This window comes from Lissotriton vulgaris, chromosome 8, assembly GCF_964263255.1.
Source record: "Lissotriton vulgaris chromosome 8, aLisVul1.2, whole genome shotgun sequence".
NCBI lineage: Eukaryota > Metazoa > Chordata > Amphibia > Caudata > Salamandridae > Lissotriton > Lissotriton vulgaris.
The window spans coordinates 1,373,144,682-1,373,162,992 of record NC_141696.1 but is presented as its reverse complement, the minus strand read 5'-3'; the positions used below and the strand labels follow the sequence as shown (position 1 = coordinate 1,373,162,992).

General features: G+C 49.0%; 1 protein-coding gene across 6 annotated transcripts in view; it reads right to left on the bottom strand.

The window, feature by feature from the left end:
- The window catches only part of ITSN1 (intersectin 1), a 1,645,471-nt gene that overhangs the window by 681,399 nt on the left and 945,761 nt on the right, over positions 1-18,311 (bottom strand). For all 6 annotated transcript variants that reach the window (XM_086935345.1, XM_086935347.1, XM_086935346.1 and 3 more), the window contains one exon: positions 1,209-1,447. In XM_086935345.1, coding sequence (XP_086791471.1) covers positions 1,209-1,447 — 239 coding nt within the window. The remainder of the gene's footprint in view (positions 1-1,208; positions 1,448-18,311) is intronic.

Genomic DNA, 18,311 nt, shown 5'->3' with positions numbered 1-18,311 from the left:
TGTGTAAATCATAGGTTTCTCTCCCACTCCATTTCAGGAACCCACAAGTCCCCTGCCGCACCTGAGTAGACACCAGCAATTACCAACCCGAACAAGCCTGTGATGATCCAAGTACCTTCCTCCCCCCTTTTACTGCACATACCTGATAACAGTGAGTAACACTTCGCCGGCTTGCCTAGGTGGGCTACACCCCACTACACCAGACTCAACAGTTAGGACCCAAGAGATATCTCGCTGGCGCCTAGTGATTTTCATCCCATAGTTGCTGATCTCTTCTTCACCCACCTGCCCCACACCTCTGCATATCCCTTCCCCCCAGTTTTATGAGACACTAGCTGGAAACGATGTCAGCCTTACACATGAGCCACATATGCAAATGATACACCATTACCTTCTAAAATGTGTAGGCAAACCCTCCAGAGTTGCTATAAACCTGATGTTTACAGGTTATTGTATAGTGATGGACTCAATGTTGTCTCTATATACTGTTGTCGACCTCCCTATGATGAAAATTGTACTAATGTGACCTTGTGTTTTCTTGGAAAAATTTTATGAAAAGGTTTTTTTTTTTTTTTTTTTTAAAGAGGGATTCCTCCAAAAAATTAATTAAACGTGTGTGTATAAACATATATAGAGGGGTACCCCCCCAAATAATTAAAGCAATGTGTATGTATGCAAGTGTTTATAGACACACATATAAGCACATATACATGAGTATACATGTGTGTTTGTGCATGCACATATATTCATAACGATTTGTAGTAAATGTCCACAAAGTAATGCCACCAGTTTTAAAGTTCAAGATCAACGTGTGGTATTGCATGTTGTTAAGACATAAATCTGCAGGGTAAGTGTCAGTTGAGAAGGGAATACTCACCCTGTCAAATTTTAGCCGCTTGACCTAGCATTGCTAGAAAACTTTCTGCTACGCCAACTATGCACACATGGCTCACCTTTCAGATTCACAAGGAGAAGCCATTCCTTTGACTATGAACAACCAAAGAAAGATCGTGTGCTAACAGGCGGCTATGAATATGAAGATTGTATCGAAACCACCAGTATCATACTTTGTATCACAAAAAGTCGGCATTAAAGCAGTTCTGCGGCCATAAACTGACATTTGCTGCATTCCGTTCTTAGACTTTTACAGCAGAAGGGTACATTATTCGATTTGCACAATGGATCATGTTCTATGTCCCATTACATACCTGCATTTAACCAATGTATCTGCCCGCCATGCTTTACTGGCTCTGGTGGCTGCTGAAAAATCTTGTTAATTTTTTCATATTTTGGCAGTTTTGACTCTGGCTTCATCGTGCCCTCATTTTCTTTCTTGGAGAAATCTTCCCGTTTTTGCTTTTCCTCATCCTGAAGCCTTTTTTGCCGCACAGTCTCCTCTTCTTGCTGCACTCGATCCTGCCACTGCTGGTCCTGGTCCTGTATCCGTCTGTTGAAAAAGACATGTGTTAAACAAGATACGTGCCTCAAATAACAGTTTGGTATACTTTACTTTATACTTTACTTTATTTAAAGGTTAACAAATCATTATGAATGAGTAAAGGGTGTCCACAAATAACAGGGTTATTTCCATTAGTGTACTACATCTTACATAGATACTGCTACAGAAGGTATGAGCGAAGAACAAGTAACTTACTTTTGGTAACGCTCTCTCTGATGGCTACTCGATCTAACCACACATTCCTCACCTTTACCCCCAGGCACCAGACTGATTCCAGGGGTTTTCATAGCAGTTCTTTCAAATTCCAACCAATGTCGCCGTGTGCCCCTAACGTTGGCTTTGTTCTGTCCCAGAAGTGCCCGAGTGGAGCCATATATACGCACAGATGTCAGTTTCTTACTGGACTCTATCAGTGCCCTCCGATACGATGTAATAAATATTTACAGGTACCAGTGAGCAGATCTTTAATTTGGGACCTTTTTAGATGGTAAAAAAAAAGAGCCTCAAAGGACAGAATGGGAAGCTGGGAGGGCAGTGAGGGATTTGTGGTTAGATATAGTATTAACCAGTAAGGGAGAGTTTCAGAAGGTAAATTTCTTTTTCCGGATAAATGCCTCTAACCGTCTTCTTTAGAAGAGATGGTAAAGCATAACATAACATGTATTTATAAAGCACACCTTCACCCTAGGATATCTTGACGCTGAACAACAGATGACCGCTGAAGGATGAAAGGCTGAAGGATGAAAGTCTGAGTGGAGCCACCGGGAGTTAAACCTGTGACCATGAGGTCGAACACAAGCCTCTAAGCGGAACCACCAAACCCGCCAGTACCTCCATAATGGAGGGGTTATGGAGTGGACTCCAACCAAAAAGTCATGAAAGACCGAACAAGTAAAACGCCTTTCCGTCAGGGACTGATTAGTTAAAGAGTAGAAGAAGATCTAAGCATTCTTAGAGGTTTGTAAGAGGTCAATATAGTGTATAGATAGTCGAGGACTGTGCTCTCAATCGCACAGTGGGACCCAAAGTTTAAAAAAGAATGTGCTTAGAAATAGGTAGCAAATGAAGAGAGATCCTAACAGAAGAGATGTGGGAGCCCCAACAAGGGTTAACGATATGGCAGACCAAATACATTTTGAATGTGTTGAAGATGAGAAGGCAACCAGAGTGGAGAAGTGTGGCTCACTGGTTAGAGAAGGCAGACCTGGAAGCAGAGGTCGGCCCGGGACCAGGGTTCAATTCCCAGCTCGTCGGGGTCTTGAGTCCTAAAAAAAATGTCCATGGACTTGACCATTCTTGCTCCGGTGCCTACTCGATTCACGGGTTCACACTCTGCGACTCTGCGCGATAGCTAGCTTGATCTCTACAACGGCCCCTCGCGGCGGGATGCCTGGCTTTCACCTTGCGGATACCCTGCCGGGGTTATCTCACAGGGGAATACCAGGACGGGTTCCCTAAGCAAGCGCTTAGAAACCGCTCGGTGATTTGCGCTATATAAATTCCTGTACATTTACAGAGGACGTTCTAGATAGAGTGCATTTTAATAGTCCAATTTTGATTTTTTTTTTTTTAAAAAGGCTTGGACCATTACACATCTGGAAGTAGCAAATAAGAATGGACAGAATTTTTTTTAATGAAGACTTTATTTACAGATTTACAGAAATAATCTTCTGACTTGAGTGGAAGCGCGATGTTCTGTTCAAGCCAGAAGTGCTGGTCTCTGACTTCCGTCACAGTATTAGCAGGTGGTCCATGTGCATCTGTATTCCAATTGGAAGACAAGGAGGAAGTCTCCTTATCCAGAAGCAATATTCCTGCCTTGTCTGCATAGATTTTCAGGAAGCTGTTATAGACCCAACTGATGACAGCTTGAAGGAAATGTTGAAATGTAAGACGTGTTACCGGAAGAGTCACAGACTGAAAAGAATGTGTTTATCATCCAAGTAGGGTATAAAAGAGACTCCAAAAGAGTAAATCTAGCTAGCAGTTGGACATACACATTGAACAGCACCGGGTTAAGTGAGAAGCCCTGCGGAACTCCCAGCTCCATCTTTCGAAACTTGGATATGAACATAGGGTGACCAGAGCCAAAAACCGGGACACACCAGAAATAAAAGTAGGACTAACGCCTTTAGTCTAATCTCTATATCTGGCCCAACTCAGCTTTTGTGTGCATGTGTTTATATATAGTAGGTTTTTAAAGTATGTGCCCTCACGCGCACATGCACACACACACACACACATGCATGCATGCATACACGCGCTTTCATTTACAAGGCTACATTTCCTTAACATTATCGATGGCAGGACCTCCACCCTATTCCCCCTGCCCTCCTCCCCACCCTGTATCCCCTCAGCTGGGAGCAGGCAGCCAAACCGCTCTAGTGCCGCCTGACAGAACAGATAGATTGCTTATGTTTTCATTCTTCTGAAGCGACCATGCATGGAGAGCATAATTTCCAATTATCCTTGCAATTACCTGACTTTTGTTCCAAAAACCGGGACATTTCTTTAAAATAAAGAAATGTGTCGGGAGACCGGGACAGTCCACAATAAACAGGGACTGTCCAGGCAAAACCTGGATGTCTGGTCACCCTGTATGAACGGCAGAAGATGTACTGCCTGAGAACGGTACAAGAGTTGAGAAGAAATCCAGTCAAGGGGTGTACTATCTAGACCAAGAGAGGCATTCCAATAACATTTAGCCTAAGACTGTATCAGATGCAGTTGAAGATCATTTAAGACAAAGGCCACCTCGTGACCTTGGTCTGCTTGGATATGGATGCTGTCCAGTATGGATACTAATGAAGTCTCCATACTGTTGTGAGCATGGAAGCCAAATTATGACTGGTCAAGTATTTTGTTGCATTCAAGAAAGGCAGAAGGTGGTGCATTTACTTCCTTTTCCAAAATCTTGATAGGGAAGTAAATAAATATGCATATAATTATTCAGATATGAAATATCAGAAAATTTTATATTATGGCAGCAGGAATAAGGCATGTTTAGTAATACTTATTTTATAAAAGCACAAACTATGGCAAAGTGCCCGAATATGGGGACTAGTACAACAACAATCCAGATTAAGAAGTTAGGTAACTGGTTTTTAAACATAGATTTAGCAAAATTGTTGGCCTGGTCAATTTGGAAGGCAAAATAGATAGCTCTAGCTAGCCTGATTTGCTTATTGCTTAAAGTATTTTGAAAGGCCTGGTGTTTAGTGGCAGAGCAAACTAGACACCAATCCCAGTCTGCTTTCTTGCAAATAAGTTTGGCTTCTGGGTATCAAGCAGCGGAGATGATGGAAGCAAGTGGGTGAGCCAAAGACCACTTGATCAATGGCCAATAATAAACATTTATTGTAATTTGCTGCTGTAGTATCAAAAGTACTGGGCAATACTGAGCAGTACCTTGGATTCACCCGATCTAGACTTAAAGTCAGTTAAATGCGTTAAACAATTCAATTCTAAAATTCTGTGCAGACTTGCAGCTCAGAGTCAGCACAGCGCACAGATTTACTCATAGATTCCTATCCAGGGCAGCATACAGCCACAGAGCCTCATCCTCAACTGTTAAACCACAAGAGCTAGGAGTACTAGGACATTTAGACTGGGAGAGTTCAGTCTCCTGTGGACCTCCAGTGACCATGAAAGTACAGGCCTATTTCATTAGTCCCCTTTCATATTCAATATATTTTATGAAAATTTAAGTTAAAATAGTAAAAAACACTATTTGTAGGTCTTGCCTAAAGACAGCTTTTAGCGGTTTGTATATGAAAGACCTCGTATTGACCATACCAAAAATATACTGCTCAGATTCAGGGAACTACTTTAAGAATTCGATGACAATAAAAGCGCTTTCTTGCTCTCTCCCCTTATGTGTTGCTTCCCCTCTGAAATACCTCAGACCCCCACCACATACTTAGTGTTGTTCCCTTGTCCCCACATTTTAAGCTTATCCTTAAACTCCCCCACCAGGACATTTTTCCCCGCTCTCAGCACGCCTCCCTTTCTACTTCAAACTTCTCCACCGCTCACCAGTCCACATTATATTTTTACCACCTTTCACGTTGTTTTCTCCATTCCTTCATAGCTCCACACCACACACCAGCAGCCTTTTGCTGTCTGGCTGCTCTGTTTGCTGTAAAACTAAAAATTGCTTCTGCACCGGTAAAATTAGTTTTCTTTAATTTACTGCTCCAAGATACATTGCTCATCTTCACAATGCAAATAAAATGATGCCTGCAGCAATGCACAAGCATGCTTGTAAACACATGCTTAGGAAATGACAGCGTTTAACGGTGTCATGACACGTACATGCGCATGTGTTGTCTCTTTGAGATATGCTGTATGTGGAATATGGGCTTTAAACACCGCCCATCTTTCTAACGGACTCTTAACTGTCTGTCGTAAATGGCTACTTTTATTTAGTTAATGGACGAGTAACTTACCTTCGGTAACGATGTATCCGGTACAGACACAGTCTAGCCGTAGATTCCTTAACTTAGAATATCCCCAGGCGTCAGACGGGTTCCGGAAAACTTTCGCCGCAACATTTCTGCGCACCGGGGGTGGCGCCGCACAGCTCCGCCCTGACGTCATCCACGGACTTGACGTCAGTAGAGTCGTATAAGCCCCTCCCAGCACGTTGACGTCCGTTTTTGTTTGAGAAACATTTTAAGCGCCACAACGCGGAGCCAGCGCCAAAAACTGGGAAAGTATGAGAACAGCGTGCAAAAAAAAAAAGAAAAAGAAAAGAATCTGAATGGCGATTCAGCACCATTCAGTCTGGTGTAATTCCGCTGCCTCCCTGTCAAGTGATATTAGGGATTGCCTAAATTGTGAGAAGGCTAACTGCATACCTTGGTTTAGGGCTGTAGAAAATAGTTTATCAAGTGTGGGCCTGGGTCATCTTTTTACAACCCCACAACTGATTGACCATACGCATAAGAATTTAACAAAAAAGGCTCTTTACGAATGTTACCGCAAGGAGAGGCTAAGGCGTGACTTGACAAAATCTACTACAATTAGATACACCTCCTTTATGGAGTTAAGTGAGAAACCATCTGCCCTGCCTCAGAGTTATCTACGCTTAAAACTAGGCAGATGGAATAGGAGTTTGTTATTCCGATTCAGGTACGGAAGTATTATAAACTTACTTTGTTTTCCGTTAGGTTTCAATAAATGTGTGGAAAACTCAAAATGTCCCTGTAATCTAGGTGGTACACAAAGTCTGCTCCATTCCATTTTCTTTTGCGGTTTTTATAGAATGCACACTTTGCACTTTCTAATGCCGTACTGTAGGAAAAACGCTTTGATCGATTTTAATCTAGCTTTTAAAGACTTATTTGCACTATGCACACTTTTGCACATTTGCCTATTGCACAATGTATATTTTGCACTAAGAATTGTACTTTTGCACATGATAAAATTGTATATCGTTATGAGTTTGTAATAAGTGGGATGGAATCTGTGTTTTATATTATTGCTGGATTTTATGTGTACTTTTATGGATGTTTTACAATCCGAATAAAGATCATTTGACTTGACTTGACAGCACCATAAAGAACAACGCCAGGCACTGTATACTCAAACTTAGTGAAGGGAAAGAGCAGAGCACCGCTCTGAGAAGCAACCCTGCAAAACTCTCCCCGGAGACAGAAGAAGACGTTAAAAACATCATGGCAGACGACAGAAAGTCTGCAACCACAATATATAACTGTGAAGGGCAACGAGGCCGAAACAGGGGAGCAATGGCAACCCACTACAAGTCGGCACCAGAAAGGGACGCTGTATGCCTTGTAAGAGACCTATAGAATGAGGCGGAGCCAATAGACTTCAAATCAATGACCTGTCGGGGAGGTAAAGACCCCAAGGCGATTGAGAAAAAGGGTGGGTGTGGGAGTAGACCCCACACTGGAAGATCCAGGTGGTAGGGATGTAAAAGGACACGACATATGAGTTTACCGCCCAACAATGAGAAAGGGCATAGTAGCAAGTAAAACAAAAGGAAGCATCCTGGAGAGGAGTGAAAGATGTCACCCAGCAAAAAGACAAAGCCACCCGGAGGGAGTTAAATCCAGAAAACCCAACCTGAAAAGGTCCTTGCAGAACGGGGAGGATGGGTGGGCGTTAGGGAATCTGCGACTAGACTGTGTCTAAACCAGATACATTGTTACCGAAGGTAAGTAAATGCTCCAGCTGATAGAGACATCTAGCCGAAGATTTCTTAACTAAGAATAGATATCAAAGCCATACCCATAGAGGAGGCGGATCTGCGACTGAACCCCATCAAGTTCCAGACTGAAAAGAGCGGAAAAACAATGGAAGGCAAAGGCACCACAAGCCGTGAAAGAACAGCACGAAAACCCCTGTGTGTATACCGGGGTTAAGAGAAAGAAGCATAGAGCTAGAAAGGCCGGTGCAGAAGTGAGAGGTTATGGCTCCATAAGAAGAGGAACTGAACCTAGGGCCTGATGGATACGCAGGATCCAATGCGTTGACAGGGAGCAGAAAAACAGTATGACCTAGTCAGAGCATACCGGTCAAATATGCTCAACAGTGGAAAAAAGCACTGTTGAATCTGCATGAGCTAAGATACGTGGAGCAGCAATGCCAGGATACCGACCCATGCCCAGAAGTGGCGGTTTTCCCAGACACCGAAGCCACTTTTGGCCGGTCGCTCCTTCACAAGAGATGGGAGAGGGCAGACGGAAACAAGCAGAAGCACCCAACACACGACTGGTACTTATGCGGATGTCAGGAATACTAATACCAGTGTGGAAGCCAGAACCACACCAAGCATAGGGAATCCCCTTGTAGGGACACATGAGCAGCCCAGATAAACCCAACAGGTCACATCTTGAGCAGACTGGCCCAAAAACCAGGAACACCACAGCAGGGAACATTGCCTGTGCGACTCTGCTGAGGGAGAGCAGTATATACATACAAAGATAGACATCTAAAAAGGATGTGTTGCATAAAACAAGTCAAGGGTACGCTATAAGTACCAACAGTATTGGTGAAACAGAATCGGACAAGACAAGTCCAGATCTCTAAACAACATGAGCCACCCTTCCGGGAGGAGCCACGGTCCCCACTAGACAGACGAGGAGATGGAGCAGGACACGAAAGGGGAAACAGTCAGGTCCAATGGAACGGCTTAGGGATGTACAGACAACACTAGCCAAGAAGCGAGCATCCTGATGACAACACTGCCCCCGAGAGTGTTACAGGAGGCACCCAAAGTACAAGCGTGGAAAACACCTGCACAGAAAGCAGCAGGGAAATAGGAAAAAAACTCCCGTTTGGGAAGTGCTCAGAAAATTAGGGCAGAAGGCAGTGTACAGCATAGACGTATGTGGTGAAGACGCCAATGTATAAGACAACCCCAGACATGGCTCAAGCTCGAGAAGCACCACCCATCCCGGAGAGTAGAGGGTAGAACCAGTGAACGCGGAAGTGGAAGAGAGAACGCTGGCACCCTAGGATAGCTAACATTCCAGGGTGCACCCACACTACGCGCAGACACGAAGAGTTGTGCCGCACCATGGCACCGCCTTTGCATCTAACTATTGCAGGGCGTCAGCCGTGGAAGAACTGTGCTGGAACGGAACAGAACAAGGAGTCACAAGGGACAGAGGCTGGCTAAAAGAAGAGCAGCCAACATGGACAAAGAGGAACTTGGGAAGGCAGGTGAGGCAGAGCCTCACGGTAGGAACCCCTACTGAGGCTACGAAGCACTACGGACGTGTGGTTTGCATAACAGTAGTAGGCGAGGACAGACTGATCCACAGAAGAACCTCTGTGATAAAGACTCCATAGGAGTGTACCAAGCCTTCCTTATAGGAAGGTAGCTACATAAAAGCCAGCAAATACCCCACATAGGGTAAGTCTTAACCCCAGCAAGGGGTCTCCTCTGGAGGGAAACTCACAGACAGAGGACTGAAAGGAAGCCAGAACTAGTTGGCCAGCTGTACTGAACAAAGTCAAACATAGCGAAGTAGCCTTTTTGACAATCTGGGTACTACGTCATGAACCCAGGGTCCCAAACAAACAAGGCAACACTTCCTATGCATAGGAAAAGCCACACAAAATCATACAACGTATGAAAAAGATATAGCACAAGGATTTCGAGAAAGCTAGGCCACAAGGGCCAGGGAATCACGGGAGGCCAGACATGAGGCGGGAGACCGCTGAATCAGCGCGGCAATCAAGAAGGTCCACACCATGGAATGGCAGATCCCGAAGAGCGTCCCGAACATTGTCGGGGAAACTACTATCTGTATGGCGGCACAAAGCAACCAACTGGGCCATTGCCCTATCCACAGTCTGTAGCCTCCAGGGTTGATCGAAGGGAACATTGTGCCATTCCCCAAAGATCAAGAAGAAGGCGATGCAAGTCAGCCCGGGGCCCTTCTGGGAGAGAAGGAAGAAGGAGCTCAACCAAGTCCCAAAGGGCAAAGGAAGCACGTGCGAACACGCAAGAGGTGCTTAAGGCACGGATGCCCGCACTGGTGGAGGAAAAAATGTGGCGACCAAATGTCTCCAGCCAGCCAGCCTCCCTAGTGGGAGGTAGCAATGGCAGGGCTGAAGAAATCTGCAGGGCGAAAGCTGCCTGAACAACCACAGCCTGAGCTCTAGGGTGAAGGGACAAGCAAACAGGATCGCTTGGGGTCGGACAATGCCGGCGAGCAATGGCCCGATCAACAGGGTCCCCAGAGAAGGGCCGTGCCCAGGTACCAAGCAGGACGTCAAACAAAGACCCACCATGGGGCAGCAGAAGTTCTACGTCCACAGGTTCAATGTGAAGGAGATCCAGTAAAGGATCAGAGAGCAGGGACACCACAGGGGGCTGCAACGGAAGAATATCTGCAGCCCTGCGAACTGCCCGTGTGAAAGCCTCACTTAGCCTTTGTTGCTATTCGGGGGGGGGGGGGCGACAATAAACCATCAGTCGGGGACGGTTGGAGGCTAACTCGTCCACTAGATAGTAAGAGTGGAGGAGCCTGAGGTTGATCCGAACTCCAGCACCGATCGATGTCGAGAACCTCCAGAGGGGACTTGACCTGGGCGCGGTCCGATGGCGACTCAACCGCCTGCGGGGAGTAAAGAGGTCGACAGGGTGTCGAACTCCGTGCCACAGCGGACGTCAGCGCAGAAAGCTGCACAGGGCTATGCGGAGACTGGACAGGTGGGCTGGACGGACAACTGGGAGCCCTCCGGGCCATGTTCAGACGCTGTATTGACTCCAGAACCAGAGTCGATGCACACTGCTGGCGCCGACCAGACATAAATGCCTTCCTCCTCTGTGGGACTCGAAGGCGCACCAGGGAGAGGGGGGTGACCAGGAGAAAGACTGGAGAGCCCTTGAATAGGCCTCCATCTGGGTCCTTGTTGCACCGACACCAGGAAAGGGTGGGTATGGAGGAGACACTTCTGGGCGCCTGTGCCAGGTAAAGACAGAGAGCAGTGGGCCCCAGCGTCACGTTTACGGGAGAGTGACTTCCGTGACTTATGCTTGTGCTTACCTGCCTCAGAAAGACGTCCGCGGGAACGGCCCCGTGAGCGGGACCAATCCTGAGAGGGAGAGCGGCGGGCGAAGGCGCAGGACCGGGCAGCCGGGTGGCCAGCAGCTTCATACGACACTCCCTGAGTGACTTTGGTTTCATCTGTTGACAGGCGTCGCACTCTTCGGTGTCGTGGTGCAATCTTAGGCACCACATGGATATTGCATGCGGATCCGTGACAGACATTTGTCGTGCACAGGTCTCACACGCTTAAAAGCCGAAGGCATCGCACACTGTTCCGTGATGCCGAAGGCGTCAAGAAGGCCTCAAAAACAGGCCAAGAAACCGCTGGTTTTCCTGTACTAGCGTGGGGATGCAAAAAAGAAGAAAACGGACGTCAGCACACCGGGAGGGGCTATATATGGCTCCGCAGGCGACACGTGCGTGGACGATGTCAGGGTGTAGCTGTGCGGGGCTGCCCCCCGGTGCGCAGAGGTGTTTCTGCAGAAAGTTTTCCAGATCCAGTCTGATGCCTGGGGATATTCTAAGGTAAGGAATCTGTGGCTAGATGTCTTTTTAAGAGATGCTCATTAGTCCCTCCATTTCTACTTTTGTAACCTCTCATGAGGACTGCCCCAGTAACATGTGCTCTTACTTCATGTTATTTTATGATACTTGGAAAGCATTCTTTTCTTTTTGTTTGCCTGCCTCTGCTTGTGCGTGTTATTTGTACGTCTCGCAGGCTGAAAAGTTCCCAGCCGAATCACTTGCAAGTGCTTCTACTTCAAGGCCCCCGCACGTTCAGCACATGCTTCACGCGATGTTACTTTAATTTTTTTTAACATTTTGGAGAGGCGCAGCACCAGATTTATTCAAGGCTGGTGCTTTAAACGTGGCTCTAGTGAGCTGCCTGTGCAACTGAACAGTGTTTGGTGCACAAAACTGACTTCAGCCACCCGGATTGTACTGTAGCTTTCAACAGGTCACGTTATTGAGGACAAACTGCAATGCTTCAGTAAAAGGTGCTGTGCCGTGCTTCAGTTAAGGACCATGTGCGGTGCTTCAGTAAAGGGAACCTGTGCGGTGCTTCAGTAAAGGGAACTGTGCCGTGCTTCAGTAAAGGGAACTGTGCCGTGCTTCAGTAAAGGGAACTGTGCCGTGCTTCAGTAAAGGGAACCTGTGCCGTGCTTCAGTAAAGGGAACCTGTGCCGTGCTTCAGTAAAGGGAACCTGTGCCGTGCTTCAGTAAAGGGAACCTGTGCCGTGCTTCAGTAAAGGGAACCTGTGCCGGGCTTCAGTAAAGGGAACCTGGGCCGGGCTTAAGTAAAGGGAACCTGTGCCGGGCTTAAGTAAAGGGAACCTGTGCCGGGCTTCAGTAAAGGACCCTGTGCCGGGCTTCAGTAAAGGACCCTGTGTCGGGCTTCAGTAAAGGACCCCGTGCCGGGCTTCAGTAAAGGACCCCGTGCCGGGCTTCAGTAAAGGACCCCGTGCCGGGCTTCAGTAAAGGACCCCGTGCCGGGCTTCAGTGAGGGACGCCGTGCCGGGCTTCAGGGAGGGACGCCGTGCCGGGCTTCAGGGAGGGACGCCGTGCCGGGCTTCAGGGAGGGACGCCGTGCCGGGCTTCAGGGAGGGACGCCGTGCCGTGCCTCAGGGAGGGACGCCGTGCCGTGCCTCAGGGAGGGACGCCGTGCCGTGCCTCAGGGAGGGACGCCGTGCCGTGCCTCAGGGAGGGACGCCGTGCTGTGCCGTGCCTCAGGGAGGGACGCCGTGCCGTGCCTCAGGGAGGGACGCCGTGCCGTGCCTCAGGGAGGGACGCCGTGCCTCAGGGAGGGACGCCGTGCCGTGCCTCAGGGAGGGACGCCGTGCCGTGCCTCAGGGAGGGACGCCGTGCTGTGCCGTGCCTCAGGGAGGGACGCCGTGCCTCAGGGAGGGACGCCGTGCTGTGCCGTGCCTCAGGGAGGGACGCCGTGCCGTGCTTCACCGAGGGGCGCTGTGCCGTGCTTCACCGAGGGGTGCTGTGCCGTGCCTCAGCGAGGGGCGCTGTGCCGTGCCGTGCCTCACCGAGGGGGGCTGTGCCGTGCTTCAGCGAGGGGCGCTGTGCCGTGCTTCAGCGAGGAGCGATGTGCCGTGCTTCAGCGAGGAGCGCTGTGCCGTGCTTCAGCGAGGGGCGCTGTGCCGTGCTTCAGCGAGGGGCGCTGTGCCGTGCTTCAGCGAGGGGCGCTGTGCCGTGCTTCAGCGAGGGGCGCTGTGCCGTGCTTCAGCGAGGGGCGCTGTGCCGTGCTTCAGCGAGGGACGGCGTGCCGTGATTCAGCGAGGGACGGCGTGCCGTGATTCAGCGAGGGACGGCGTGCCGTGCTTCAGCGAGGGACGGCGTTCCGTGCTTCAGCGAGGGACGGCGTTCCGTGCTTCAGCGAGGGACGGCGTGCCGTGCTTCAGCGAGGGACGCTGTGCAGTGCTGGAGTGAGACCTGCTCTGAGCAGTACTTTAGTGAGGGACACTGTGCATTGCTTTAGGGAGAGAAACTTTTGAAACTTGTTTTAAAACATTTTGGGGATGTTGAATGGCTGCAATGCGCTCTGCACATGCATCGTGCAAGGTTACTTTTTTTTTTTTAAACATTCTGGAGATGTCCAGCATGGAGCGGATTAATTCTACGTTGCAGGCTGGGTGCTTTCAACGAGGCTTTAGCGAGCCCCCTATGCAACTGAACAGTGTTTGGTGCATAAAACGGAATTCAGCCACCTGGACTGTACTCTAGCCTTTAATACGTCACTGCTCTGATGCCATAAGGGAAGTGACGCCTCAACTTCAGAGGACTATCCTTTTCATTTCAACTGGACATCTGGTCTGAAGCCCCTACGTATAAGGTCAGAGTTCAAACCTTTACTAAACTGTTCTGCAGCTTTTATTTTTTATTCATATGTCACATAAGCCTAAACGTCACAAACAACATCTGCTATGCACAAGGTCGGAGATCCTGTTAGCCTGCCACCAGGAGTGAACTGGAAGCGATTAAAACACAAATGGGCGAACCACAGAGCAGCACGCCTCCTATACTGCAATTGGAAGTCTCTTTGTATGTCGAACTTGACACCGGTCTGCGCTTATTTTGAATTTGAATTTGAAGGGGATTTATAGAGCGCATGGCTGCCCGAGAGCGTCCCAGCGCTAACTGAATCCAGGGGTAGGGTCAGGCGGGGAGAAGAAGAGGTCAAGGGAACAGCCATGTTTTCAGGGATTTGCGGAATGACAGGAGATTAGGTTGGGCCCGAAGGTCCGGTGGGAGAGTGTTCCACATCTTGGACGCCTGAAATGAGCACTGCCGACCTCCAAAGCGTGTTCTCTTGATCCTGGGTATTTGAGTCAGATGGGCGTTGGTTGAGCGTAAAGTTCTGTTTGTCGTATAGGATGTCACGAGATCTTTCAGTACCGGCGGGGCTTTTCCATGCAGGATTTTGTGAGTTAGGCACCTGGCCTTGAATTGCACCGTTTGCTCCACCGGAAGCCAGTGGAGTTCTTTAAGTGCAGGTTTGGCAGAGCAGCGTTTTTTTGTGCCTGTGAGGATCCTGGCGGCCGCATTTTGCACCACCTGCAGTCTAGAGATGACTTTTTTTGGTGAACCGAGGTATAAGGCGTTGCCATAGTCAAGTCTAGACAGTATTAGACCCTGTATTAGTAGTTTTCTTGACTGAAATGGGAGCAATGGGAGGATCTTACGGATGGAGCGTAGTAGGCCGAAGCATGAGCCTGCGGTTTTCCTGGCCTGCGTGTTAAGGGTTAGTTTGTCATCCAGCCAAACCCCCAAGCTTTTAATATCAGTTTTGGGGATTGGGGGTGGGCCCATGCTGGGAGGCCATAGAGACTCCGGGCGAAAGTGGGACTGGTTGCCCAGTACCATTAGCTCGGTTTTGTCCCCGTTGAGCTTTAAGTGGGAATCGCTCATCCAGCTGACTATATCCTCCAGGCAGGAGTACAGATCGATGGTGGGGGGTTCTGCCTGGCTGAGGGAGACGACCAGCTGGGTGTCGTCCGCGTAGGTCAGGAGTTTGATGCCATAGGGGACGACAATTAGATCAAGTGGTGCCATGTATACGTTGAAGAGTGTAGGGCTCAATGATGAGCCCTGGGGCACTCCGCAACGTATCGGGGTTTCCCTGGAAATGCAGTCTCCCTCCGCCACCTGAAAGGAGCGGTTGTGGAGGAAGGATTTTAGCCAGTCGAGGGCCGTCCCAGTGATGCCCAGATTTTCCAGGCGTTGGGCCAGGATGCTATGGTTGACTGTGTCGAATGCTGCGCTAAGGTCCAGGAGGATCACTGCCACTGATCCTCCTGCATCGATGATTTTCCTAGCTTCTTCGACTACCGCTACCATCGCTGTTTCTGTCCCCTGGCGAAAACCGGTTTGGGAGGTTTTTAGCAGCTCGTTGGACTCCAGGTAATGAGAAAGCTGGGAGTTGATGTATTTTTCCGCCAGTTTGCTAATGCCAGGGAGGAGTGATATCGGCCTGAAGTTAGCCAGGTTGTCCGGGTCAAGGTTTGTTTTTTTTATAAGTGCCTTCACTACCGCTTTTTTCCAATTTGTGGGAACAGTTCCGGAATCAAAGGAAGCGTTTAGTAGGTTGGTCTTAGGTGGTAGGATGCTCGGGCGACCTGCTTCAGGTGCCTCACAGGGGCTGGATCATGAGGCGATCCGCTTTTGAGGGCTTCCAGTATGGAACCAAGGGTTTCCACATTAATGGGGTGGAACTTGCTTAGCTCAGTATCTCTGTTCTGGCGCTGGGAGGAGGGAAGGGGGGGAGGAATCCATAGGAGAAAGAGACGGAAGTTGCTTGAGTATTTTTTGTATTTTTGAGTCGAAGAAGTTGGCTAACTCGTTACAATGTTCGATCGAGGGGTTGCGTGCAGCTGGGGGTGTGGGGGGTTTTAAAAGCTTTTTCATGATGAGAAACGTCTCCATCGACGAACTTGCTGCCTTGCTGATTTTTTCATTGTAGAAGGAGATTTGCGAGTTCTTACTAGCCTTTTTATAGTTGAGAATCGTCATTCTGTAATTGATTTTACTGATGGGATCGAAGTCTCTCCTCCATACTCTTTCTGCAGATTTTCTTTAGGAGGCGTATTTCCTGGGTAAACCAAGGTGAGGTAGCTTTTGTCCTCAGTTTGCGATGAGGTTTTTTGGGGAGGGCTATGTCTAGAGAGTTGGTGATCCAGGATGAGAATTCACTATCAGCAAGGTCAGGAGTAGAGCTAAGAATTGGGATTGTATCCTCGAGGGCTTGGTTCCATTTATCATAGTCTAATTTCGCCCAGGGACGAGATGGTCTGCCAGGTCCTTGGATTTGCGGCGGTTTGAGCTGGATACGCCAGCTAAAGGGAATAAGGTGGTCAGACCACGGCACAGGGATAGGGGGCTTGGTCACAAGGTCGGGGAAATTGCAAAATAAGGGGGTCGAGCAAGTGCCCAAGTGCAAAGAAACTGGAACAAAACTGGAACAAAATCACCACGGACCAGATCTCCACATCACTCCTTCTCAGCACCCCAGCCCACTCTTCTAACGCAAACGAAGCCGCCGCCAACCTCACCCTATGGTTATCCAACACCGCCGACACCTTAGCACCACTGAAGAAACGTCAAAACAAACCTGCCAACAAAAAGGCCTCATGGTTTAACGATGACCTTAAGAAGTCCAAGAAACTCTGCCGCTCCCTCGAAAAGGCCTGGAAAAAAGACCCAACTACCAGCACCAAGGACGCCTTCAAAAACGCCACCCGCACTCACCACCAACTAATCCGAAAGGCCAAGAAAACAGCATTCAAAGATCGACTCGACAACAACGCCCACAACAGCAAGGAACTTTTCAACATCGTCAAGGAATTTGCCAATCCCCCGGCCAACTCCAACGACATCACCCCCTCTCAAGCCCTCTGCGACTCCCTAGCCTCTTTCTTCTACAACAAGATTGCAGACATCCACAACAGCTTCGACAACCATCCCGGAGACCAACCCACCCAACCATCTGCTGAACATTCTCTCCCCGTGAACACCCTTAACGACTGGAACCCAATCTCCACTGAGGACACAATCCGCCTGATGAATTCCATCCACTCAGGATCCCCCACAGACCCATGTCCTCACCACATCTTCAACAAAGCAGACTCCATCATAGCACCGCACCTCCGAGACGTCATCAACAGCTCCCTCAACTCCGCCACCTTCCCGGAAGACTGGAAACACGCTGAACTCACCGCCCTCCTGAAGAAACCCACAGCGGACCCCACCGAACTCAAAAATTACCGCCCCATCTCGCTCCTCCCATTCCCGGCCAAAGTCATCGAAAAAGCTGTCAACAACCAGCTCGCCGCCTTCCTCGAAGCCAACAAATCCCTCGACTCCTCACAATCTGGCTTCCGAGCAAAACACAGCACTGAGACCGCCCTCATCGCAGCAACAGACGACATTCGAACTTTACTGGACAATGGAGACACAGTCGCCCTCATCCTCCTCGACCTCTCAGCAGCATTTGACACGGTCTGCCACAACACCCTGTTACAACGCCTCAATAACATCGGAATCCAAGGAAAAGCACTCGAATGGATCACCTCATTCCTCACAGGAAGAACTCAGAAAGTCCGCCTCCCACCATTCAAGTCCAAAGCCACCGAAGTCATCTGTGGAGTACCTCAAGGTTCTTCACTCAGCCCCACCCTCTTCAACGTATACATGAGCCCCCTCGCGACCATCGCACGCCAACACAACCTCAACATCATCTCTTACGCGGATGACACTCAACTCATCCTCTCTCTCACCAACGACCCCAGCACAGCCAAAACTAACCTACACGAAGGAATGAAAGAAGTTGCCGAATGGATGAAACAAAGCCGTCTGAAACTGAACTCAGACAAAACAGAAGTCCTCATCTTAGGTACTTCCCCCTCTGCATGGGACGACTCATGGTGGCCGGAAGCCCTCGGAAAGGCACCCATCCCGACAGACCACGCACGAAACCTGGGCATCATCCTGGACTCCTCACTCTCAATGAAAAAACAAGTCAGCGCCGTATCATCTTCCTGCTTCAACATTCTTCGCATGCTTAGAAAAACATTTCACTGGATCCCCACCGAAACAAGGAAAACGGTCACCCATGCTCTGGTCACCAGCCGACTGGACTACGGAAACACCCTCTACGCAGGTACTACCGCTAAACTCCAGAAGAAACTCCAACGTATCCAAAACGCCTCAGCCAGGATCATATTAGACATCCCTCGCAACGAACACATCTCCGGTCACCTTAAAGACCTCCACTGGCTACCCGTCAATAAGAGGATCACTTTCCGACTGCTAACCCA